Source organism: Orbicella franksi, chromosome 1 (genome assembly GCF_964199315.1).
Source record: "Orbicella franksi chromosome 1, jaOrbFran1.1, whole genome shotgun sequence".
Taxonomy (NCBI): domain Eukaryota; kingdom Metazoa; phylum Cnidaria; class Anthozoa; order Scleractinia; family Merulinidae; genus Orbicella; species Orbicella franksi.
Window position 1 is genome coordinate 36,311,693 of NC_138145.1, and position 26,654 is coordinate 36,338,346.

The following is a 26,654-nucleotide window of genomic DNA, read 5'->3' on the forward strand; positions in this document are numbered from 1 at the left end:
CAAAGAGGAGGACATCGCCCAATTCTGCTTGGAGATTCTGTCTGGTGTGCTTTTTTGTGGGTAACTTGATTTCTTCAACAACCAAAGCGATACGTACGATATAAGTAGTTCTGTCATTTCAGTCAATCTGGCTATTTTCTCGTTTGTAAGAACATCCGATCCGATGTAATCATCTGATGTAAGCATCTGGTAAGCTTCTGACTTGAGATTAGCATACTCATCTTCTCAGCGGTTCACCACAGCCATCGGAAGCCGCAGTTAGACTTGCCTCAGCCCTAGTAGAGTCCTTGAAGCATGTCCTGTGGTAACAAGTTTCAGCTGTTACAATTTCACGCGACGCAATTGCGAGAATCCTGCTGTCCTTCTTTTCCATGGCTGATTTTCTAATTGAGTGATCTGCACGCAAATCTCTGCATTGTTACAAGGGTTCCCAATTTCTTGTTCCCTTAAGGTTCTTCTTTTCACAGAATATGCAGAGATGTTCGTAAGCTGTGCTTGTGCATGGTAGGGGACTGTCGGATCGAGGTCCTCTTAGCTGCCTTTGGTTGTTGGTCGTCAGTTCAGCTTGCTGCTTTGAAATTGTTTCCAAGAGCTTTTTCATGGTAAACATGCTACGACATTTTCTGCGATACTAAATGTTGGGATTTCTCCTTCATTTAGTGTCTCAGCAATATCAAGGTGTTTGTGTTTACGAACAGCAGCTGCTCGCCTCTTACAAGTGTACTCCAGGACTCCTCATCTTTTGGTCTAACTAGTTCCGTATCATCGTCAGTACAGTGAATAATACATGCACAACTGGACTGTTCTGAACGTGATCGCTCTTGATCGATGTTTTGTTCTTCAGGCGTCACATTTCCTCTTTTTGTGCTACCTATTCAGTCATGCAAGGTTGTACGTCAACATTAAGACTTAGAGGTTTTAAAAAGCCATTTTTAAACCTGTTTAATTTAGGCGCTGAAGTTTGTATTTATTTATTCAGGTGTTCGTTCCTGACCAAAAATGATTTTATATAAACAACAAAAGCAGCATAAAAGACCATTCGCACTGTCATTGTAAATTACCGTAGTCACTATATATGAATGAAATCATCTTTAGCAATGTATGAAATGACCCTCATATCAAAGGAAAACTATTATTTAACATCATTTCCCTTTTGATGCATTTCAAACTCCATATCTTTCAAAAGCTCTCATTATGTCATCTACTGCTACGCCTTTCGTATAAAATGAGAAATGATATATACTCGAACGCCTATTTCGGGGATCTGTAAGTTTCTTGTCAAAAATCGACACTATCAGCTTAATATTTAGTTAATTGATTTCTCTAAATGTTTACCTAGATGCTTACTGTTTACTTATCCCCTGAGAACACTTCTCGTTCTATAAGGAACCATAATTTTAGCACAAATTAGCCCTACACGCCTATCAAGAATGCCGCCATCTTGGATTTACCTATGAAGCAATGCGAATGACACCGATGGTTGTTTTTTAGTTTTTCATGTAATCTTGACACAAATTTCTACTTCTAACAACTTCGAGGAGAAATAAAGATGTTTTCTTTTTTTTTCAAATATCTAAAGTACTGATAAAACGATCGTGACCATATGTTTAGAGGATCTTCTTCTGAGCCTCGTTTCCATGCTGAAGCTATTTTTTTTGCGAAATTTTAAATTGAGAAATCTCACACAAAGCTACTCATTCAGAAAGGTTATCATACAAATTTGAAAACAACTCATGCAGTAGTATCAGCTGATAACCCTTAGGTTTTGTCCTTAGGCTTGGTACCGAAAAGTGGTCTGGCCCATGGACTATATGATCCTATTCACTTTGACTGAATGATATCCTTCCGGTTTAAAGAACGTTCACTTATCGCGGAAATCTAACTGGTAAATCACGTATCACAGGCTTATAAGATAGAAAATCACGCGCCATGCACGTTATGATGTCCTGTCCCGCGTCACGCAGCTAATTTGGTCTCAATGACTCATCGCTGCTAATTACGCGATCACGCGTCACGTATGCATGCATGTACAAGCTCAAGCGTTAGCAACAATGGATTGGAGAAAGCAGCTTCGTATTTTCAAAGTGTGGCTTGTAACAAATGGTAAGTTTTTAAACATAAGTGTTTTTGTCTCGAGGATGGCTACAATCTGAGAAACATTTTCATGTCTAAGTGTTCTACCTGCTCGCGCATTGGCAACTAACACGTCTTGCTCCAGATGACAAACTAAGTGGTGCAAAAATTGTGTTTCGAAATGTAATTTTCTTGCCAATTACCACTCAAAAAGTGAACCATGTGAACAGACACGTAAGCTTTATCATTACCCAAAACCATGTTTAATTTAAAAGCGTCTAATTCAGGGCAGATCTTGTGTTAGCATGCAGTTTGATAACCTTTAGTGCAAATAGTCAGTTGTGGCGTGACATTACTTTTTTTTACAGTATCGATCCTTGCAAGGATAGCTGATTATGATCTGTTAATAGCAAATACTTATGGTTTATGTGGTGGAAATACTTCGAAACATCTTACATGTAATTGAGCATGCATATTAACAAAGTTGATCAAAGTACAGTATGCGCTTGCTGAACAATTAACACAATACAACACTAATAAATTCAAATTATTTATATTCAAATTTGAAAGAAGACAAACTTGGGATACACTAAAAAACGTTCCACTTGGTATACAATGATCAGTTCGCTTTCAAGAGTAACTAAGACGACGGCAACATTCAATACCGACATGTTTGCTGACGTGGGTTTTTATCCTAAGTGCAGTCCATCTGCAGTAGCCTCGACGTCTGAATCAGTAGGCCGGAAATATAAAATCTTTAGGAATTTGAAGCCACAGTGCTAACTTATATCTTAAGGATTGTTCCGCATTCACAGATTTCTAATAAACCTAACTGTGTTTATCACAACGATGTTCAGTTGAAAATTCGGTCACATTGTATTGATCGATGTAACATGCTTGATGAACAATCAAATCTTATAGTGATACAGAACGACAATAACAGTATGATCCTATATAATGCATATTAAAGCCGCGATTAAAGGGAAAACTGAAAAATATCTCTTACCAACGGGATCAGTGTGGATAGTGAAAATTGTTACTTATAGATATGTCTCACGCTTAAATAAAATGTGCGTGTTCCTTGTTCCAACGGTCGTTATTGAATCTGGCCAAGCAAATTAAAAGTTCGCTAAATGTCAATGCAGTCTAAAACATGAGTTATTAAGCGATATCCAAATTATCTCTAGCGCGTGGCGTCAAATCCGTCTTATGACTAGTTAAATCTTACATATTTAGCAATGAAATTGATAAAGATACGCAACGAGTCAATCCGGAAAATATTCAATAGGTATTTAGTTATGACTTGTCGGCATCTTTCCCAAATGTTTTCGCTTTGAAAAAGTTTGGTAACGCAGGAATGTCGCTTGAGAAATCAGACAACAGTCACCACGTTAAGACACTTCCGGCAAGTTACTATAAACAGGACGCTCTATTGTAAAGGGTTATGGAAAGCATATTATCACTCGTTTGACTGGCTTAAACTGAAACTGAAAACTACAGAAAAACGCGAAGGTCATCAATGATTATTTCAGATGGTTAGATAGGCACTTTTTATGGATGACTTATCCAAAATTGCTTCAGTCACGAAACCTTGATGCAATGTTGAATATTTAACAATTATTCCACGTGCGAGCGTAGCGCCGAGCTGGCTATAAACATTTCATATCCAACAAGCTTGAGTGGAATAATTGTTTTATGAAAAACGCCCCCAAAATATAGAAAACTAGGCTAAAATAAAAAAAACGTAAAGGCCCCCCAAAATCAGACACGTACGCTTATCATATCTAAATCCTCTTCACAGACACGTTGAAAACGCCAAGAAGCGGCCGTTATCTTGTTAACAAGGGCACACTGCTACGCTACTCACTGGCCGCGGCCGCACTAGAAAGTTTACCGGGTTATTTCTAATTAATTAATTACGGTTAACCGGGTTATCGAAAAATAATAATAATAAATAATAAATAATCACTCCCATCGTGACCCTAAAATCGTGATGCGGCCGCTAATTTCGGCTGTTCATGGAACTTAAGCCGGGTTTACGGATACCATGGAAATAATTGACGAACAATAGATTTTTTAACCGGGTTAGGTTAATTTTAAACCACCTTTTTTCCGTGCTTTAACCCAGGTTAGTGGTCTCTTATCAGCAGTCTGATCAGCGCTGCACGGAAGCGAGTGTTTCTTTTTGCCATGAATGGCGACAGAATACAACAAAGGGCGTCAAAAGAGTCGAAGCTCATTCGAAAATACTCTCTAAAAAAGTCATGCATGGCAGGATTCCTATGGATTTCCCCAAACCATCGCTGGTCTCTCGGATATACCCAGCCTCGAGGACGATTCGACGGCGATGGAGAACACTCTGAAGTCTACGCGAAATTGACATCAAGTTTGAAGAAACTGCCTTAGAAATTTGCGTAGTGCGCATTAGAAGGAAGAGGGACTGCCTTAGCCGTGAGTGGAGAGAAAGGAAACGAAAACAAAGAAAAAAATCGAGAATATAACAACAGACTGAACAGGGTCCTCGAAGTCTGCCATTTTGTTGGTTTATCTGATGACGTCAATTGAGTTTAACTCACTTCATAACCCATTTCAGTGCTCCCGCTCATAAAATATAACCCCGTTATTTTATTATAACCAACCTTTAACCGAGTTAAGTTGTTTACAATTTTTAACCAGGTTTCTAAAAAATAAACCCAGTTAACTCTCTTAGTGCGGCCGCAGCCACTATCTATCACAGAATAGATAGTAGGTAGAGTAGCCAATCAGAGAACGGCATTCGTGATAGAACGCTAGTAGATTTATTCTAATTAACAATTAGACCCGTGGCCCTTGAGGGCGAAGGGTCTAATTGTTTTAGTATCACCCAACTAGTCGGGCAGAAAAGGCAATAATAAAGTTGGCAAATGCAAGTTGAAGAAATATTTATGTGGGAATAAAACGAAAGAAAGCGCCACGCTCGATTGCGCCAATTTCGCCATTCGAGGACTATTACTAATAGTCCTCTAGTAGCGTAGCCAATTAAAATGCAGGATTTGCATTAGCCCACTAGTTGGGTGATACTAATCTGTGATAGATAACGAGATGCATAGCAGTGTGCCCTTCTTAACAAAATGACGGCCGCTTCTGGGCGTTTTCAAAGTGTCTATGAAGAGGATTTAGATAAATTTTTGAAAGACTAGTAGATTTACACTAAAGCAATTAAATTAGTCGCCATCGATTTCTATGCGTGATAGTTGACTCCTCAACTATTACGCGATAGAAATTTCGAGCTCATAATCGAGCGAGCGCTGGTCCTATCTAATTCCTATTGAGCCATCAAGGTAGAAATCTCTATATACACACGGTCGTGCGTATATGACCTGTGCAGTTTCATACTAGCCCTAATAAAGTAGCCGTCAATCAAAATCCTGAGGTGATATATGAACTGACAGCAACATTTATTGATTGTTTGTGTTTTCTACCGTTCTAGTTTTATTCAGGTTTGTCCTGGTGACCAATGCAGAGCATAGTAAGTGTATATATCTTGTTATAAATACGTGTTATTGTTTTGTGCATCTTATTTGACATACAGCTGTTTCGACAAAGGTTGCCCAACAAAAAGTGTAAAAGCGTGCGCGTCAATGCCGATTGGTATTATGGGTAGTAAGAGTTTGGCGTTGCCTGATTGAGGTTTACAGTGTTGAGCAAGAAGGAAGGAGAAATTATGAATACACGGGTTTGTGCTGTTTCCTTCTGCACGCTGAAACACCTTGAGCTTCAATCATGCAACCGTAAAACCACCATTGCCTGTAATAACTTTCGACATTGTCACGTAAGCTTCTCCTCGTTTGTAAGACAACCTTTCTCGAAATAGCTGTACATTAACGCAATCAATCTTAGCCTGTAGAAATTGTTAAGGGAGTCTATAGTTGGCATAAGGGCGATGGCAGAGGGGAGAGGGGAGGAGGATGGATAAATAAGAAATATAAAAATATATACATACATATATGGTCGTTGTCCCATATACGTTTTGGATTGTTTATATCATTTTAATTTGAATTTTTGTATACAGAAAAAGTACGAGTTGTCGGTAGATTTTTGATAATTATGCATAGGTGATATAATATTGCAATTATGATATTACGAGATTATTTAATCTAATTTGTTGCAGGTTCGCCTACCAATTTCAACCCTTTAATTAGAGTTTGACAGACTTAATGCAAAGCTTAGATGGAATCTTTAATAACAGACGCTGTGTGTCAAACGTTGTTCTTCGCCACATGCCATGCCTCCCGCTCATCTCATACCAATTCATCCTTTATACTCCTTTAACGATGTTTAATGGCGATTTAGGAAAAACAAGTGGAAAAAGTAGAAACGTTGAGGGCAAAACATCAAAACATGAAAAAATTCAATGCTCAAGGCGAAATACGACTACCTTATTGTTGTGCAGTGTCATTTTACGTCATGGCATGTCAGGTCTTATGTTTACGTTTTACAGTATTTAAGAAGCGGTATTACATGCACAGAGGACTATAATTTTAATCAGCTGCGTACGGTACAAGAGGTCATGTTATCTAGTTAGGTTATTTTCAGTCATTTGTACTCCTTTACACCATTACACCCTTTAACGATGAGACAACGACCATTGCCCAGTACGTAGCTTTAATGGTGTACCCTAACAATGTCCATTCCAGTCATGAGCTAAATAGTTCTTTCTTCCTTTCTTCCTTTCTTCCTTTCTTCAAGGCTGTTCAACAACTTTAAATAAGACCTTTGGCCAAATAGAGTTCACTACTACAAGCTACCATGATGTTCGATGTAACTGGAAGATACACAGTGCTGGTATCAGTGAAGCCGTTGCATTCATCTCAGTTCAAGAATTAAATCTTGACTATTGCAGGTATGGTGAAGTAAGGCGAGTGACACTTTGACTGTACCGTCAGTTCAATGTAACAAGAAGCATTTTGAAGGTTATAGACCCGAACAAACATTGTCACACTACTAAGGTTATTAAGTAACTTTAACATGTATGACTGACAAAATTACTTTATTGTGATTGGCTGAGAGCAGGCAAAGTTATTGTTAGTTTTAAATTTACACTGCAGCGCGTGTTCGTATTTTTTCACAGCCAGATAATTTATGATTTTCTTATGAAAGCTCGAGCATTTAGGGATTTACACTACTCGCGATATTTGAAAATTATTTCAAATTATTATTCTCTTAAGGGTGCGTAAGATTTGTAGAGGATTCTCAAATATCAATAAGGACTAACGAAAACCAAGAAAAATAAATGTTAGAATAAGTTACTCAGTTTCAGAACATCGACCGTTATGAGAGCTGTCCGCCAATCCACCGTAACTATCAAACATTAATCAAGTATATAATATATATATTTAGCCAAGCCCAATTGCAAAAACAACCACGAAAAGAGTATGTAATTGTTCAGCATGTGGTTTCAGTTTTAACAAACTGACGAGACGATTGTGCAAGGAATATGTCGGAACGCCAGGGGTTAATTAGCGCCATAATTTTGCCTTTGCACGTACTCCCTCCTTCTCCCCCAAAGTAATAACCGAGCTTGAGCCCGCGATCCAATGGTAAAACCAGTCCCTGGTCCGCGGTCGACTTCAGAAAAACGCAAACTCGCGTGAGCCTGCGAAACCTGAGTCCGCGATATGGTCACGTGATACTGGTCAGCGTACAGCTTGTTTTGACAACTGTCAATTAACGATAACATGGATACTCAAAATCAACGAATGTAGCCTGCGAAGTAGGTGTATGAAGGGGAGGGGGTGCGGGAGGAGGAAGAGAATTCGGGAAAAAAAAGAACGGAAGAGTGGGAGGGGAGGGGGGAGAGGAAAAGGAACGCCTGCTATAAAGACCCTATTGGTTCATTTCTGCGGTCGTTGGCGGCCGCAAAATTCTGATTGGTCAATCGGACAAAAGGACGGGTTTGTGAAGTAATGCGAAAACAACCAAAATGGCGGCCGAAGTGGATGTGCGAGCGAGAGCTTTGGCTGATTTGAACGTCGTCACTCGTAGTGAATTCAAGTTAAAACCGGAGCAAGAAGTTGCAGTAAAATCTCATCTAGATGGAAAAGATATATTAACGGTGTTGCCCACAGGATACGGCAATAGCCTCATATATCAAATGTTTGTTCGCGCCAAAGACTTTGAACTGAATGGTAAAGCAACGATTCTGGTGATTTAAATCTTCATCGACTCTTGCGCTGCATACAGCTTGCTCATTAAAACTGTACAGTTCAGCTGCATTTCTTATTTTGCGACCACAAGATCTACAGACCCGCTCTGAAAAGTTTCCGTCTCTCGTTAGTGGAAACCCAATCAAGCCGCAATACTCAGCTAAAATCGGCCCGACACTTTCTTCTCTGCCCGACGGCGAAACTAGATTTTCAAATGACGCTCTTCCTCCTCCAGAGTAAAGGTTACTCCACAAAATCTGCAGCTGTTGTTTTTTTTTGAATGTCTATCTTTGGTTTTCTTCCTCTTTTACAAACCTTTGTGGGAGTTGCTGACATTACACGGCCTGAAGATTTTCTCACAATGTTCGCTGCTATGAATATTTTTTCACGCCTTCCCACGTAAAGTCAGTCATGCAGAAAGTCGCGCGCCTTATTCTGATTTGTCATTGAACTGACAGCTCTGTCAATCCGATTACCGTAAAACAGTAGGCGGAGATGCGAAAGAAGCAACGTTTGTAGCAGGCGTTCCCTTCCCCGAATTCTCTTCGAACTTTAATCATGGGCACAGATTGATCCAACAGTTTTATTTAGGTTAGTTTAATAATAAATAATAATAAATAAACAATAGTCTCCATTTTGCGCGAAAAACATGCTCGGATATTGGTCCGCGGACATCTGTTCTGAGAAGCACACAGTTTTCCGAGAGCGTAGCTCGAGTAAAACTGTGAGATTTGAGGAACAGGTAATGTCCAATGACAAAAATCCGAGTATATTTTCCTGCCAAATGGAGGCTATTGTGTTTATTATCCTTCAAATATTTTTCGCAACACGGTTTTGAAAATTGGGGAATAATCTCGGATATTCCTCAGTTTTAGCTGGGGAATATTCGGTCACGTGACGCGTTTAGACCAATCGCGCGCGAGCGAAAATATTTGATGGATTATGACAACGAATATTTAAAGAGGATGACCCATCAGTGTATTCAACACTGTTGTCAGAGGGGTCCTGTAAGAGAAACTATAGTGAAAATAAGGTAAAAAAGGGTAAAAAAGGCGTGCAAAATTAGTGAAAATGTTCACGCTTATGCTAAATAGTTATGGATCTAAATTCGAGTGGTAGTTCATTAAAAATCTTGGCTCCTTGAAGTCATATTTGTTCTCCAAAGTGAGAGAAACGTACAACAAAAAGTTCTAAAATTGGTTTAACAGGTGAGAAACGTTGGGTAAGAAGTCTCATATTCGATATTTTAGTGTGATATCGTAATATATCACTTGTCGTTTGTATTTTGATTCACGCCGAAGGCTCGGCAAAATACTGAACAATTCTAAAACAATACAGAGCGATACTGTTAAATGAAGAAGACAAACAAACAACTGAACAATACTGCTCACTAAAATCTTTAGAATTGGAAGATATATAAATGTATTAAACTTTCACCTATATCTAAGATATTTTTTACTTTCTTGTCTCCGTATAACTCAGCGAATTTGTCAAGATCATTGATGGAAATGGCACGGAAGTTCTCCACCACCTTGGTTGTGAGTCATTTGCTCCAGAAATTCTAGCAGATGTTCAATTTGGTCTTTCAAATAACATCTCCATTCAAGTATATACACAAAGCTATGGCAATAGCATCAAAATAAAGTACGCCATTTTGAAAGAGGGTCTCGCGTCAGGTACGTTAGCTGTTACTGTTGCAGGCCTACTCTTAAGGGTACTGGTACTGGCACTGGTACTGGTATCGGTACTGGTACTGATACTGGTACTGGTACTGATAAGGATATTTCTGCTGCTGCCCTTACCTAACCTTACCTTGCTAATCCCACAGCCGCATTTAAGCCTTGTTCTGCTGGTCATCGGTTGGTGCCAATTCTGTTCTTCTAATTCTGATTTTTACTCGTGTCAAATATATCTACTCCTAGCTATACCGGTTCTGGGATGGTATGGGACAATCTTTAACCTCGCGTCCACCAACTTTAACCTTCAATGGACAAAGCTCTATTCAGTCGTCAACCAGTATGCAAAGTTTTACATAGTTGAAGTAAAATGTGTCCAAGGCACTGTACTGACCTTAGAAACTGTTCCTGGGAACACTACAAGTACAGTGATTGAAAGACTGAAGCCCTCTACCAAGTATCGCGTGGGTGTATTTGGCATTGATAGCGTTGGACAACCATACAAGAGCTTGGAAAGTGTTACTACTACTAAGGAAGGTAAGAGACAATAAATCAACTAAGTGGTTGTTACTATTATCGCATTATGTAGGTTGCTCAGGAAGATTGTTAGTTTATCAATCTGAACATTTTGTATTTATGAGCGCACATATGTGACAAAATCCAAAAAAAAAGACATACCCACAAATAACTCAAGATAGCCCGACGCATTTTTACCCCCTAATAGAAGATTGTCACATCACGCATCCACGTGAACGTCAATGGAGGGCCCTTAACCACTGTTTTTAACCACTGTTTTCACAACAAAGCAGAGTTCCCGGAGAGAAAGTCAAAATGAATGCTAGTAAGTCAAAAAAAAAAAGGTCTGACCATGTGAAGGTGCCAAAAAAGATTTATTCTTCTCTTGATTTAGATGGTTAGTTATCAGACGGCCCAGTTCCTGAGCCATGTCACCACACCAGACTTTACGTTAACCTTTTTCAAGTTATTTAGTGGTAACTTCTTGGACAATAACAAGACTTCTCTCTCACATTCTCCCTTTATAGTCAAGGGTATAAATGGTTAACTGCAAACTGAATCGGCCAATTCCGCTTTCGTAATTCAACGAACACAGACATTACATAAAATAAATTAGTTTTCAGAACTTACTTAACTTATTTGTTCTTTGAATTAAGTATTTTGCGGCTTCCGACCAAGTACGAGTCGAATTGTGGGTGGTACAGTTGCACCTATCAACAGCTGGCCATGGCAGGCAATGGTGACAGACGAGTATGGAGATCATTTTTGTGGCGGTTCATTAGTGGATCCTTATTGGGTGGTGACAGCAGCTCATTGTATGACTGGACGTACTCAATCTGATGTTAAGATAAGGTAGTTGAATTTTACTTAGTTCTTAACACGATGCCAAGATTCAATAACACGAAAATTATTATACTGGAAATAGTAACGATTACTGTGGGGAGAGAAAGTGCTGGAGGAGGAGTTAGAGTGGAGGAAAAGGAGGGGGGATAAGTAGAAATAGAGGAAAGAGGAGAAGAAGAAGGAGTTGGAGAAATATATAATTGAAAAAAACAAACAAATTGAAAAATCTGATTGTCTGATAGTTTCATCACCAAATTCGAATATAGCGACAAATAATAACTGGCCTTTTAGTTAAAGCAGAAGAGTTAAATAATTTGAAAAGCCAAAATTTATGAAGTAATTAAAAAAAAAAAAAACACTTTTTCAGTCCGAAATGGACTCAGCAACTCCAACTAACTGGAATATTCGTTAAATGCGTCTTTCAGATTAGGAGCCCATTATAGGACACATGGAAGCGTTGGAACAGAACAAGATATTGACGTTGCAAAAATCATCGTGCATGAGAATTACGAAAGTCCTTATCATTATAGCAATGATATCGCCTTAATCAATCTCGCGAGCCCTGCTGAACCGGGAGAAGGCGTCGGGCTTGTTTGTTTGCCAGACACTGGTCATCAGCTTCCCTTTAACGACCTTAACAAGAGGTGCTGGATAACTGGTTGGGGACATTTATCGCTTTGGGGGTCCTCTCCAAACACACTAAGGCAAGCATCTTTGCCATTAGTGTCAAAACAACGTTGCGAGAGTGCCTATCCTGGCGAAATCGACGATTCCATGCTCTGTGCTGGTCTAGATGAAGGAGGTATTGATACTTGTCAGGGTGATAGTGGTGGGCCCTTGGTGTGCGAGTTTAATGGTACGTGGTACCTCGAGGGAGTCACCAGCTGGGGATATGGATGTGCCGAGCCCGGAAACTACGGGGTATACGCTAAAGTTCGAGCCTTGACATCGTGGCTATCAACAAACATGTACACAGTTGTTGCACCTAGTGCATCATCACAAAACCAGTCATTACCACAATCGCCTGCTACAATAGGTAAGCGTAATATTGAATAATATAGATGTCAAATATTTATTAACCGCGCGACCATGGGCTGACCGCCATTCTTGCTTCGTTCGTGTTTTTGTTTTCGTGTCGGTGACCAGAACCAAGCCTCCACTCGGCCGACTTCGACTCCTAGCCTCGATCAAACTTTGAACCACGCAGCATTTAATGTTTTATACAGTAGAACTATCATGCGAACATGGGCAAGAAGAGCCAAGTCTTTTCGTGGTGACACTGCGAAGGTTTGAAAAGATCTGTACTACATGATATTAACGTGTGGACATTTTCACAATATGGACATGTGGATATTCAAACGTAGAAACGTGCGTTTGTTTTACAGAGTGAAATGGTTTTGGTGTATAGAAGCATTTAGAGAGTCGTCGTGGAAATTATATATTTGCTATTGCTTTATGACGTCTTTGTTATAGATTTTGACCGTAGCTAATTTACACAATTATGAATGCATTTTGTTTGAGCAAAAATGTTTACACCTTCGAAAAGAGGCAATGAACTGTATTGTTGCATACGGTGGCTGCGCCCGTAGTACGAGAGGCAGTCAAAACCGAACTGTCCTGCCGAAATGACACGACGGGCCATAATTGTCGACCGAACAGACCGTAATGGGGAAGGGGTTCTGAGTACCACAAGCACATACCGAGCAAAAATCGACTTAAGAATCCCCTCCGGCTGAATTACCCTTGTTGCAAGCTACGAGAACACGTAAAACAGGGTAACCTGATTGTCCATGTGCTTGTAACAAGCCTTTTTATAGTTGGCAAAGCGTATTTAGTTTGCTAGTATTCCCTAGTTTGGCTACCAGGTAACAAAATGGTCACGAATTACAATTTGCTGGCCTTCAAACACGACCATGCATCTGCTATCTCACAACTTAAGTACAGCAGTAAACATGTAACCATTGCAGGCTGGTGTAATTTCGACCACGGTTTGTGTTCTGGATGGAATCAATCGTCCTCGGATGATTTTGATTGGACGCTGGCCTCTGGCTCGACGCCTTCCTCTTCTACAGGTCCAACCCACGGTCAAGGGGGTTCAGGTTCGACTAGTTTCTTTGTTTAATTTTCTTAATATTATCTCTCCATTAAAATCATTCCCTTTCATTCCCTGACGATGCCGTAGAACGGCGAAAGCCTGGAATTAAAATATAGTACATCAGCTCAAGGCCTCAATTGAATCACTATAGTTATCCACTCCGAAATGCTACTGAAGGACAACTTCAAACGTACACTTACACAGAGTAAAACGGTTTCTCGACGTATGGTGACGTTGTAGGAATTAAGTTGTTAGTAAATGGTCTATAAATGATCTAATCGACAACTACAATTGTAGTTTGATACTTATATTACGTACAGAGATACTGTCCGCCGAATTTCAGATTTATAGTCTTGGCATTCAAGCCAGGCGAGTGGTTTACAAATGGGCATGCACGCGCAATTACAGAAATTAATGGACGCTTTGCACTTAGAAGCCAAATTTCTCTGTTATTGTTGATCTGAACCAAACTTAAATCTGTGGTTTTAACACTAGTGATCAAGGAATGCTTTCCACCAAACATCACATCAAAAGACGAAATATTTTATACTCAATTAATCAATCAATGAATCAATGAATCAATCAATCGATTAACTCAATAAATAATTAATTAATCAATGCATTTGTTTTAAATCTTGTTTGTGTAGCTATGTATTGATCTATTTGTACAGGAAAATATATGTACATCGAGGCATCTTACCCAAGAAAGCCTGGCGAAATTGCAAAACTGGTGGTTACAGTTCCAAATAATGGAAATCAATCGTGTCTTTCATTTTACTATCACATGTATGGGGCGTCGGCCGGAACTCTCAATGTCTACAGTGGAAATATCAAAGTTTTTACCGCGACTGGGAACCAGGGAGATAATTGGTTCTCAATAGAAGCCAACTTATATTTGGATGGAGTGGTATGTAAAATAATGCCTTTCATAGGTACATTCAACCTACTTGGCATATCAAAGGACCCGATTTTAAGCGGACATATTAACTATTAGTATAATTTCCAGAGGTGAATATTAGAATTGGTCATTCTGATTGGTCGAAAAGCTCATCATATGACGCTATATTCACCCCGCTAGAGCTTGGTTACTAAGCTCGCCATCTTTGCCATATCGGCAAGTAAACATGGCGGACAATTGCTGAGTGAAGGTTTTATTTATTCGAAAGACATCACTCCAAATACAGGATCTTTGAAAGGATGGATAATTTTCAAAATGACTGCTGCCGCTCTTGGACCAAAAATCTTTACAAGAACTCGTATTCAAGGCTTTTAAGAATCGTAAACGCAGTGGTTGCGTCGATCGCCAGCAGGTAAGGTCGATTGACCGAAATTTATTTTTCTTCAAACTAAAGCTACTCATTTTTAGGCGACGATGACAACTGTGAATGAAGTCAACAACGATAAAACAAAGGTACTGGGATGGATTTAGTTTTCGTAGTGTTTCGCTCGTTTGATTTACTGCCGCACTTGATGAGTAATTTGATTGACAATCGATGTACATGTAAGCTTATTACTAAAACTACGGCTGCATACGTGTATGCAAACGATCAATTGCGTCTGTGTTTTTATGTTTTAGTTCGTTATTTTGTAGTCCTTGATATTTACCTCTGAAAATTATACTAAAACAATTATTCGCCTCAGGCTCAGTGAACATTGGTAAATATTCACCTCGACCTCGTCTCGGTGAATATTCACCAATCTTCACTTCGCCTTTGGCGAATAATTGTTAAATATTGCAAGACCCTCTCGGTAAGAGAAAGACAGAAACGATGTAACCTAGAAATACAAAACATAACGTTCACTTCGCCTTTGGGGAATAATTGTTAATTATTATGTATAACTATTATTAGCCGGCAGTTGTCAATCTCGGAAATCAGTTCGAGAAATTGCTGTAAACTCTGCGTGTTATGATTGACTTCTCCACTGAGAGGAGAAAGATAGAAAGATACACTGTGCACATGCATCCGTTTCCTGGGAAGATGACGGCCTTATTAGATGATCCCTCTCAGGTTATTTCTAGATATCTTGAAGTAGCCAATCTTAAGACTTAAATTTACTCTCGTGAACAACCCAAGAGACTTAACACGCATCCTCCACCTAAACGCAACTTACATGAAACATTATCCGTCGGAGAATTGAGTGCCACGTCTGAAAATTAAATAAATAAATAAAAATTACGCGATTACTCGATGATGATTAGCTTGAGAATTTACCAACAGTTAAAATCTTGTTTGCAGGTCACATTTGAAGGTATCATTGGGGGTTCTTACACGGGTGATGTCGCCATTGATGCAGTTCAAATTACGGAAGGGAGCTGTCCAGGTAAAGTATTAAATTAAAAGGAATGTACTACAGCAAGTAATTTCCGAAAGTCAGATTTAACGCATTTACCCTCCAAATTTCAAAAGTAATGATCGGGTCTTATAGTTTCTAGCTGCCCCACCTATAAACTACGTTCTCTTTGACAGTCTTGAGTTTCCTGAATTTTTCACGAATCGATCGACCAACAAGGGTATAACGAAAAACACATATATTAGGACACACTCCATCTATTGTAATCTTTTCCCTTCTCTAGATACTTTGCCGAGTATTGTAGAAAGAGTCGACATTTTCTGCTTTTTTAATATGACTAGAAGCATTAGATTAGCATTAATTGTATTTTTGAAAATTACAGAGATAGCAGTAGTTTGTTATGTGGGTACTTCAATTTGTAACTGATTAATTTAACATTCTATTTGCTTCAGTTTCATGTAGCTTTGACGATGGTTTGTGCTTCGGTTGGCGTCAATCTATTTCAGATGTATTTGATTGGACACTTAATTCTGGACCCACACCGTCGTCGTCCACGGGACCATCGTCAGATCTTAGTGGAACAGGTGAGCTGGCTTCCATTTCTTGTTCAATCTTAAAGGCAGATTACCGAAAGTCGTGATTGTTGTGAGAATAATTGCTAGACTTTAGAACATAGCACGAAGAAAATACGCGCGCAAATTGGTTTTAACTCATGTTTCTATTACACAACTAGATTGTGGGCTCCAGATTTCCATCGCTTGATCAGGCATAGAAATAGAGAGTGAATATCTAGTTGTTTTAGTACAAATCTACTAATCCTCTTCACGGAGACTTCGCAAACGCCAAGAAGCGACCGTCATTTTGTTAACAAGGGCACACTGCTACGCTACTCACTATCTATCACAGAATAGATAGTGGGTGGCGTAGCCAATCAGAGAACGGCATTCGTGATAGAACGCTAGTAGATTTATACTAAAACTCGATAGCAACACGGTATAAGTTTTCTCTTTCTTCAACAATACACGAATCCTACTATTTAAATCAGGAATAATCTTTTATAAAATGTTCAAGGCGGGCCAATTTTCAGCACCTAAAATGCATATTTCCCCTGAAGTCCAGCTTACGCTCTTTCATACGATACGACACCGCTATTTTACGGACAGCCCATTTCGTTCGTGAGGTACAAGAAATGGTATGGTTTATTATAGTTCACCACTAAATTTTCTCCGATTCTTATTGGTTTTAATTGATCACGTGACGCGATAGTGTTCATCCGCCGAGAGACACTATCAGCCCATAGTGCCCGTCCGAGGAAAATACCCGGATGGATAGTACTCGTCCGTGAAAATATTTCTGTGAACAAGCGGGCTTATAGAAAATAAACAATTGAATTTGTATTAAGAGGGTTTTTGAAAGTGAAGTATGATCATCGCAGTAAATTTTCCAATTTAAGCAACTGGAAAGAAGAAGCCTGAAAAAAATCAGGGCTTCAACGGGATTCGAACCCGTGACCTCCGCGATACCGGTGCGATGCTCTACCAACTGAGCTATGAAGCCACACATTGGGAGCGAGGTCAATTAATTGAGTTCATATATTCCCGTGAGTGAAATGATGTGAAGTATATATGAAATAATTCATATTGAACTGCGGTAGTAGATGAAAGTGAAGTATGATGTTTTCTTTTTCAAATTTTACATTTGGCTCTCACGGCTTTCATCTAAAATAGTTGAAAATAATTCAAAACGATTTTTGAACTGGCGCACGGAAGCAAATTTAGTGGTGAACGTAACAATAAAAACAATAGAGTGTTTATGCCTCGGAACTATCGGCCTGATAGTTTCCCGTTGGAAATATGATGTTCTTAAAACTAGCATATTTGCCCTCGAAGCTTCGCTTCTCGGGCAAATATTTGTTTTAAGAACATCAAATTTCCGCGGGAAAACTATCAGCCGATAGTTCCTCGACAGAAAAGTATAATTTAAGCAAGTTTTTCTTTTAGGAAGTGTCAGGAGCCGGTACGGCGTGATACGACCGAGGTTTCTTCTATTGAATTTATTGGTTATCGGATGCCGCTACCCGAGCAAAACGGCTGCATAGTTTTATTCACAAGGCATCAATCAACCAGTGTGTCTGGCCTTTTCGATATTCTGATTCGTTGACTAGATATCCGCATCTAAAGCCGGTTGGTGTAGCTAAAAATATGCAAGACGCGTTGCGTAAAAAAACGCCGCGGGAAAAATAATTCTGTTAAATATACAAATTCCCGAGAGTACGCGCTTTCGTTTGTTACCATCCCTGGAATGTTCTGACGAAATTTCACGAAAATCCGTCAAATTTGTATACCCTATAAATTCGCTCAAAGTGGATGTATTCCTTCTGTTATGAAGAGCGGACGTGAATATTTAAGTTTCTGGAAACTTCTAGAATGTCAAGTCACGCAATGTTGGTGCCAGAATCTTCTATTGTCACGCTATGGAACATTTTAGAACATTCTACCGAATGATGTAATGATAATGTAATGTTACATAAATAGAAGCTCCAAGAATGTTCTAGAATATTAGTTAAGTGTATATAACGAATCAGCTAGGTCCTGAAGATTGTCTCATTAGTTCTCGGCAAAGACCGAGAGAAGAAGCTATAGAAGTCCTGTTAGTAGTTCTCGGCAGAGACCGAGTTGAGAAGCCACAGTCCCGTTGTTGTTCTCGGCAGGGACCGAGTGGAAAAGCTATAAAGTGTTATTGCTATTGTAAAAGCTGTTGACGAACTTTGTTTAAGGTCAAGTGGACCGTAAGGAGATCTCTTTGGAGACATCGAGATTTGTTGTGAGTTCGTGTCAGTGGTGACTAAAGTTTAGCAGTAGGCTTAACTTAGTTTAGTAGTAGATTGTATTGTTTAGAAATCGCTCCTTTGTAGCTAAGGTTTTATTACGTATTGTTAAATAAATAAGTTGGGTTCGTAGAAGAGTTTCGTAGTATATCTTTCTGGCGGTCAAGCGATACCGTAACACTCCCAAAATCAAATGCGAGATTTTAACTCGTAAAGGTTCTTAAACAACTCGCGCCACGCCAGGAGATTATCTCGCCTTATGAAACTGCCAACCATTGGAACAACAGGACCTCCTAGCGTCAATGAAAATAGATAAGGATATTTCTCGCTGTACAATTAAAGAGAAAGACACTAAAACGGACAAAGTAGCCAAAGGCAAAAGAGCAAATGCGCGTTGCAAACAAGATGCAGCTTTTGTCGCGAAAATTTCCCCTGGAAGTTTCGTCCATTTGAACAATTATGACACTCTCCTGGTTTATTAACTTTATTTGAAAATACTATTTTTTTTCCAAATAACTCGGCCGCTTTTTGAGATTTTTAATAGCTTTCTTTTGTAAACTAACGATAAAATGACTGACTTAAATTTTGTCAAACTGTAAAAAAGAAAAAACAAAAAACGATTTTTTGTGCCCTTGAAGGTGGGAAGGAACCTTAATCCCAGCAAACGACACCTTGATCTTTGTTTTCATAGGAAAGTATATGTACACTGAAGCTACTGCTCAGTCGGAAGGCGATAATGCTAAGCTCCAGCTTGTAGTACCAAGAGGTAGCTCATCTTCGTGTTTGACGTTCTTCTATCACATGTATGGATACTCAATGGGTACTCTGAACGTATTCAACGGAAATACTTCAATATTTACTGCGTCAGGAGATCATGGAGACAATTGGAGAAAAGTTACAAGGACAGTAAATTCGAGCGACGTTGTAAGTATGCCTGGATTGTGTGGGTCCTGAATTTTTGTAATCCGCAGTATTTTTGTCGTCAAAACATTTGAAAGATCTTCAGACATGTGCATTTGTGTATGTATGTGGGCGTACACCTTTGCATACGTATATACATAGATACACCTATCTACTCTTGGTCATGTCCATTATAAGCGATTTTGCTCAAACTGATTCGCATATTTTGACACACCATGATGGGCTTTTTTCGATTCGTATACGATCGTGTTCGTGTACAATCGTGTACGATCACCAATGAGAGAACCTGACAGCTCCAAGAAACTCCAGTTTATAGAATAATCTTTTTGCTATCTCTTTTCATCTTCTTGAAATGAAAGGATTTGTCTAGGCCTGTGACTTTGAACTTTACACTTGTTTCTTTCCTAGCTGACATTCGAAGGAATAATAGGATGGTCATACGCAAGTGACATCGCCATCGATAACGTAACAGTTAGTGAAGGAAATTGTCCAGGTAAGACAGCTTGAGAACAATATAATCGTCATTTGATGTCCGTTGCCTGAAAGGCCAATCCTAAATGAAAATCGTACTGATCAAAATAGAAACGTGTAGAACGGTTTCTCGAATGAGTGCCTATGGTGATTCGCATTTTCGTTGATTTTGCGTTACTTCTCTCATAGATTGGTTTAATATTGATTACTGCAATGCACTTCTATTTGGTCTACCTAAATACCAGATTGATCGTTTACAGAAAGTTCAGAATGCCGCGGCTAGAGTGATTTTTCGGATTGCGAAATTTGATCATATCACACCCGCTCTTATCGACTTACATTGGCTCCCAGTATCGCTTAGAGTTCAGTTTAAATTGCTTCTTCTTGTTTACAAGGCACTACACAACCAAAGTCCTTCCTACATAAATGATCTTTTATCCCTGAAACCAGCTACTAATTACGCTCTTCGTTCGTCTGCAAAATCTCTTCTGGTTGTTCCAAAAGTCAACTGCTCTACACTTGGGGATCGGGCCTTTGCTCATGCTGCACCTGTTTTATGGAACTCGCTGCCATTAACTATAAGAACAAGTAGCAGCCTCGCCATTTTCAAAAAGCAACTGAAAACATTTCTTTTTAAGAAAGCTTTTGACTTGTGGAAATAGTTTTAAAGTTTAGCATAGTTGTTGTAATAGTTTTAAAGTTTAGTGATTTCCATTTATTCATTTATTTTAACTTAATGTAAAGCGCTTTTGAGTATGTTTGTATAGTTCTAGCGCTATACAAGTCTATTATTATTATTATTATTATTATTATTATTATTATTATTATAAGCTCACGCCACGTTGTCACCGAATCAAAAGTAACAACGAAACCAATCTTTTCTTTCTTGCACACGTTTTCAATAGATTGGCGCCAGGTCTATGCATTTGTTTTGGGTTATGATTGCTTCATTGGACTGTCTGGAACATTTATTCTTGGGCAGAGTGATGACCTTAGGTTTGGTTTTATGATTCACAATTGGAAACAGCTCTTATAGCTGTTCATTGAACAGCTCGGTTGAATGTAGTGTTGTCAATGAAAAACAACAACAAAAACAAAAACAAGAAAAACAAAACGTTAACAAGACAAAAATGAAGGCGCGGTGACCTCAGGTCAGTGCGCTCGGCTCCGGATCAAGCTGTCCCGATTCGAGCCCTGGCCGGGGGATATCGTGTCTTGAACAAGGCAAATTACTCTCCTAGGTGTGTAAATTGGTACTGGCGAATTTAATGCGGGGGAGGGGGGAGGTAACCCTTCGATGGCCTAGTATCCCTTCCAAGGAGGGTGTAAAGGTACTCCTAGTGGCTTCATGGTACTGAAACGGGGGATAAGTGCCAACCTGGTGGACCACTTGGCTCGTATTACTGTCATCAAAAAAGAAAAAAAAGAACGAAAAAGTAAAAACAAAGATGGAAAAACGACAACAACAACAACCACAACAATGTAACGGTTAATTCATTTCTCCTTTAGTTAGTATATCTTGCAACTTCGACAGCGGGCTTTGTGATGGCTGGGAGCAATCTTACTCAGACGTCTTTGACTGGACGCGTCGGACAGGATCAACGTTGTCTTTAGATACAGGTCCAGATTACGATCATACCAGTGGGACAGGTAAGGAGAAAAACCTGAATTTAAATGTTATTGTTTGTTTATTTTGCTTTTCAGCAACATCATTTAAAACAGAAACTTCGAAATATGTGCGAAAATAGAAGTCACTTGTACTTTGTTTCTTTTTAATCAAAAAAAATATATATATATTTGTTATGCTTTCGGTCGGGCAGATATGTTTTTTTGCATTCACAGGATACTATATGTATATCGAGACGTCGTTCCCCCGAGTCGCCGGTGATAACGCAAAGCTTGAGTTTGCTGTACCTGGAAATGGAAGATTTTCTTGTCTCGAGTTCTATTATCACATGTATGGAGACACTATGGGCACTCTTACAGTCTTCAGCGGAAGTGCGGTAGTTTTTAACACATCAGCTAACCATGGCAACACTTGGATAAAGGCGGAGATTACCATTCATTTGGATAGCATTGTAAGTTTTAAACTGTAGACACATGATTTATCTGGCAAATCACTGAAAATTTCATCCTCTACCTTCGAAAGAATTTTTACAATTAAAATGGAAAACATTACGCGTCTTTGACAAGTAAGCTTTGAGCAACGTGTTGTACATTTTATTTCTCGTACAGTCATATAAAAATACATGTACGTTTACTGATGACACAATAACACATGAAATTCAAACACAAACGTAAAAAGAGGAAAAACTACAGACAGCGACACACAGTCAGGCGCAGACAAACCAGGGGAAAAAAAAAAACAAGTCTCCTTGTTAATCACTTTTCTTTGACCCTTTCTTCGACCCTTTGACCCTTAACCTAGCTAGACGATTTATCATTATCAAGGACATCATTTCTGTTTTACCTGAGATTACCAATGGAATAACAACTTTTCGTTCTTCTGTAATTCATCTAGGTGACATTTGAAGGAATAGTAGGATCCTCTTACACGGGTGACTTAGCGATCGATGATGTCTCAATTAGCACTGGAAGCTGCCAGGGGCACACTGCATCTCCAACGCTTTCCACAACGCCCATATTTTCGCCTTCAGTGATGTCAGATCCATCGACGTCTAGTCCTTCCTCTAGCCAAGCTTCATCGTCTTCAGGGCCATCGACTTCTAGTCCTCCCTCTAGCCAAGCTTCGTCGTCTTCAGGGCAATCCACATTTAGTCCTCCCTCTAGCCAAGCTTCTTCGTCTACAGGGCAATTGGCGTTTAGTCCATCCCCCAAGGGACCTTCATCCTCTTCTTCCTTGCCTTCGTCTTCTTTATCAGGTATTGCCTATTTGCCATCGTTTCTATTTAGAGAAAAACACTTAGCGTCAGTATAGTTGATAGAACCAGGTATATGATATGTTCACCTATCGATTCAAGATGATTTTGTTTTGATTTGTTGATGTATAGCTTTCTTGAGAAATTCCTGTGGCCACCTTGGTTAAGGAGAAATTGGATCAATATCCTTTCTCCAAAATATTTACTCTTCAAGAATACATGTCTCACTAGACTGTAACAAATTATTACGACTGAAACCTATTCTTACAGTAAATATCATTTTAATTTAGTCATTATGCAAAACCCCTTGAACCTCTATCTACTCTATCTAGTATGCAATGAAATATTGAGAATGGCATTTCATGAAACTAGACACCGTCGAGTGATGCTGGTAAAAAAATGTACAATCTACAATATCCGAGAATGGCAAATGTGTTCGCTCAATATTGCTACCTTAATTTTGAAGGAGACTGTTTATTTATTTTTTTTTTTTACCTAGAAATGACAAGATCGAGATGTAGTTTCAAAATTAACTGTTTTTGTGCCTTGATTTTTTAGAATTTTCAATCACTGCCGTTCAATTTACTTATTTTCTAAGCACACTCCTACAATCAATATTTTCTCATCCTAGGTACTTCCATATCCTCCATTGCTCTTCCAACACCATCAGTAGAAGAAGCACAAGAGACTGTCGAGATGGAAATTCGAGATCTAAATATCGACGAGGTACTTTTTCAGTTATCATTGTTTTGTACTACTTTGTTTGAACAAAAGAGAGTAATAGAACGTAAATGATAAAACACAAACCAAAAAAAAAATTGGAGCAAGAATCACTTGAATGAAATTATCACATTCGCGTCTTTTGGCTTGGAAATGTTAAGGGCTTCTGATTCAGCTCTACGACTCCAATTGATCGTCTGTATGCTATCCAGGCTGTTAAAAATGTTAAGGCGATGTCCTTGTGGATATCTCGTCGGACGCTGGCTTAAAAGAATTTCAGGATTGAAAACTTACTATTTTTTGGCAAGAGACGTTATTATATATCTGTCCTTGCATTTTTGACGTGCTAATTTGATCAGAAGAAGTCGAGAAGTTTAGCAACTAAAGACGATGTCCCTGAGTGATGTAGATGACGGTTAGTATTTCGTCATTATCTTCATTATTCCTGTATTGCTATTCTGACTTGTGGTTTCGGTTTCCGTTGTAATCAAATGATTAAAACCATTTCGAATTTGAAGTTGAAGTCAGGTAATTTTAATATTTGCAAATGTAATCTTTTTAATGTGACATTTCTTCCTTGTTTCGTCTTTTTCTGTTTTTAAAAAGTGGAATGACCAAATGGAAAGTGACTTTAAAAAAGAAGTTGCAAGGGCAGCAACAGATTACTGTGCTTTTGACGGAACACGATGTGGATTTACTACATCAAGGTAAATAGCCATCTACAAAATACGTTTACAAAAAAAAAAAAACAGACGAAACCAAAAATCAAGTAAGATTGGTATTCTCAAATATATCTGCAGTACAAATATACATTCATTTTAAAAGTTAGCTGCTTCTACACAGAGAGTTGTTCCTCTTCCAAACCGAAAATCCAGTTAGCAAAAATCCACTCAGTGCATGATTGGTTTTGGCCGTTTGAGGAATTATGATCTTTAGCTATGATCTTTGTAATTTGTCGATAGTTTGACTGATTCTCTCTAACATTTTGAGCACGTGTTATATTGAAAGTCGTGCCACAAAATACTACTACTCAATTTTCATGCTGATGTAATCTCAGTTCTTTTAGGGACAAAATATTAGTGATTTAATATCTTAAAATAGGTAAATAGGAACACCTTGTATATTTCCACAGCTGTTTCAATAATTATGCACCTGATTTAATTTTAAGATTAAACTGTAAAAATTTTGCTCTAAACCTTTTTGTATCATTTACATCGTATTTTCTCCACCTTTTACAGTTCTCGGCGAAAGCGGTCGTTTGACAAAATTGTATTTACCATCGATATGGTTCACATTTTTCCTGGTTATCCAAAGGAATCGACAGATAATCCTTCAATCACCTTGTTAGCGTTTTACTTGCAACTTCCTCAAGGGTTCTCAGATAATATCATCAACAAAAACGTCCTAAAAGCCATCGTGGAAAGTGACGAGCCGAGTATTGGAGGATCGGTGGGTGGTACCATCGTAAGCGTCCAGCCTTTAACCTCCACTACAGAAACAACAGAAGAAAGTGACAAGGAACCAAAACCAATGAATGCCATTACTATAGGAACTTGTGTGGGTGGTGTTATATTGGTTGTTGTTATCTTAATCGCTCTTCTTTTCCGTTTCAAGAGAAGGAAAAGGTAAGAGACCAAACTTGAACAGGTTGAATCCAAAATAAAACTAGTTGGAGCGCAAGACCTATATTTCTCAGCTAGGGAAGGAAAGCGTTAATTAACATTATATGGCCCATTATATGAGGCTTTGGTTTTGGCGTCACTGTGCGTTTCTACTCGCTGGTTTTGCACTGTGACTGTGGTTTCCTGACTGGATGCGCAGCGTTTTACGACCTCGGCAGCTTGCTAGCACAGTTTTATTTACAGAACATCTAAATCGTCAATTTGAATTAGACCATTCTAAATAAATAAGGTGTCATATAATATGCCTGGGGATTTTTGCATTGAAGTACGTCCTTAGGACTGTCAAACACTGTCCGTATGTCAAATTTCAAGTTTTGTCTAATCAAAAAGGGATAAGTCGCCTTAAAGACTGTGCGCATACGCATGTCATATATAATGGCATGATCTATGTTGTCACTCCAATCTGAAATAAAAATATAAAAACACTGGGTATGGTTTCATCATTTCCTTTGATCAGTAACCACAACCATATGTGACGTTGGTAATGGCCCCAGTTACCGTGAAAATGTTACGTTAAAAGATCATTCAGAAGACTAGCAGACTGCATTGATAATTGTCGTGTTTATTATTATTATTATTATTATTATTATTATTATTATTATTTTGATTTTTTTTTTCGTGGACCCTGATCATGAAAGCGATAACGGCAAAATATTTGCTTGTTTGTACACTAATATTATGGCCCCAGTTACCGTGAGAATGTTGCGTTAACAGATCAGTCAGCAGATTAGCAGACTGCATTGATAATTGTCCTGTGTTTTTACATTTTATTGTGGATCCTGACCATGAAAGCGATAACGGCAAAATATTTTCTTTTTTGTACGTTAATATAAGTACTTTTTTTCTAAGATTAATTGCTGCAAAGAAGAAGGCGGGCTGTGGTTTCAACAACAATGCTTACCTCAACGATGCTTACTGCATCGGTCCTGGAGAGCAAGAGATCGAAATGAAGTGTGGTGATCAAGCTTTTTCAGCTGGTAATGTACCTGATTTTGGGGAGCACAGTTACGCGGCCTACAATGACCTGTACCCATCTAGTAATCACTCAGCAGTGATCCTTAAGTTTCCAGACTCTCTAGCAGGAAAGAACAGTGAGGATGTTGCTGCACCTATCTACCAAAAACCCGATAGTGGAGTTGATACACTTATCTACCAACCAATCAACAGCGGAGGTGATGGACCTATCTACCAACCACTCAACAGTAATCGAAAGTCATCTGAAGTCTGAGCTGAGAAGACCAGTGAGGGAAATACAGCACCTGTCTACCAATCACCCAGCAATGGTTATTGTATCCATCTATCAAACACTCAACAATATACCTAAGTTTTCAGAGGCCTAGGTAGAGAACAGTCAGGGAGACGTTGCCAAGTTCACCGGGCAGCTGACCCAATAACGGTGATTCCAAAGATTGAAACTACGCAAAAAAAAAAAGGAGAATCAAAAAAATAAATAAATAAATAAAATAAAATAAAA

General features: G+C 38.9%; 2 protein-coding genes across 4 annotated transcripts in view; one reads left to right on the forward strand and one right to left on the reverse strand.

The window, feature by feature from the left end:
* LOC145479914 (MAM and LDL-receptor class A domain-containing protein 1-like) overlaps window positions 1-26,654 on the reverse strand; it is a 266,467-nt gene that overhangs the window by 164,689 nt on the left and 75,124 nt on the right. The window lies entirely within an intron of this gene.
* Window positions 1,626-26,630, forward strand: LOC145479974 (uncharacterized). Of its 3 annotated transcripts, XM_081458471.1 has the most exons (20): window positions 1,626-2,103; window positions 5,543-5,581; window positions 6,802-6,955; window positions 9,741-9,934; window positions 10,181-10,471; window positions 11,107-11,302; window positions 11,719-12,329; window positions 13,261-13,392; window positions 14,060-14,295; window positions 15,626-15,710; window positions 16,133-16,264; window positions 19,199-19,431; window positions 19,837-19,921; window positions 21,409-21,549; window positions 21,742-21,977; window positions 22,421-22,781; window positions 23,410-23,504; window positions 24,105-24,205; window positions 24,737-25,123; window positions 26,030-26,629. In XM_081458471.1, exons 1-20 carry the CDS (start codon window positions 2,022-2,024, stop codon window positions 26,406-26,408), a joined length of 4,170 nt encoding a protein of 1,389 aa, XP_081314597.1. In that variant the 5' UTR covers window positions 1,626-2,021; the 3' UTR covers window positions 26,409-26,629. The 3 variants fall into 3 exon arrangements, with proteins under 3 accessions (XP_081314597.1, XP_081314591.1, XP_081314604.1); XM_081458465.1 differs by having other exon boundaries at window positions 9,741-10,471; window positions 26,030-26,630; XM_081458478.1 differs by lacking the exons at window positions 19,199-19,431; window positions 19,837-19,921; window positions 21,409-21,549 and having other exon boundaries at window positions 9,741-10,471.

Coding starts and splice junctions, on each gene's coding strand:
- LOC145479974 (XM_081458465.1), top strand. CDS start 2,022: ATGCATGTACAAGCTCAAGCGTTAGCAACAATGGATTGGAGAAAGCAG. Junction 19,432..19,836: donor CAGTAAATTCGAGCGACGTT/GTAAGTATGCCT, acceptor TTTCTTTCCTAG/CTGACATTCGAAGGAATAAT. Junction 24,206..24,736: donor TGTGGATTTACTACATCAAG/GTAAATAGCCAT, acceptor CACCTTTTACAG/TTCTCGGCGAAAGCGGTCGT.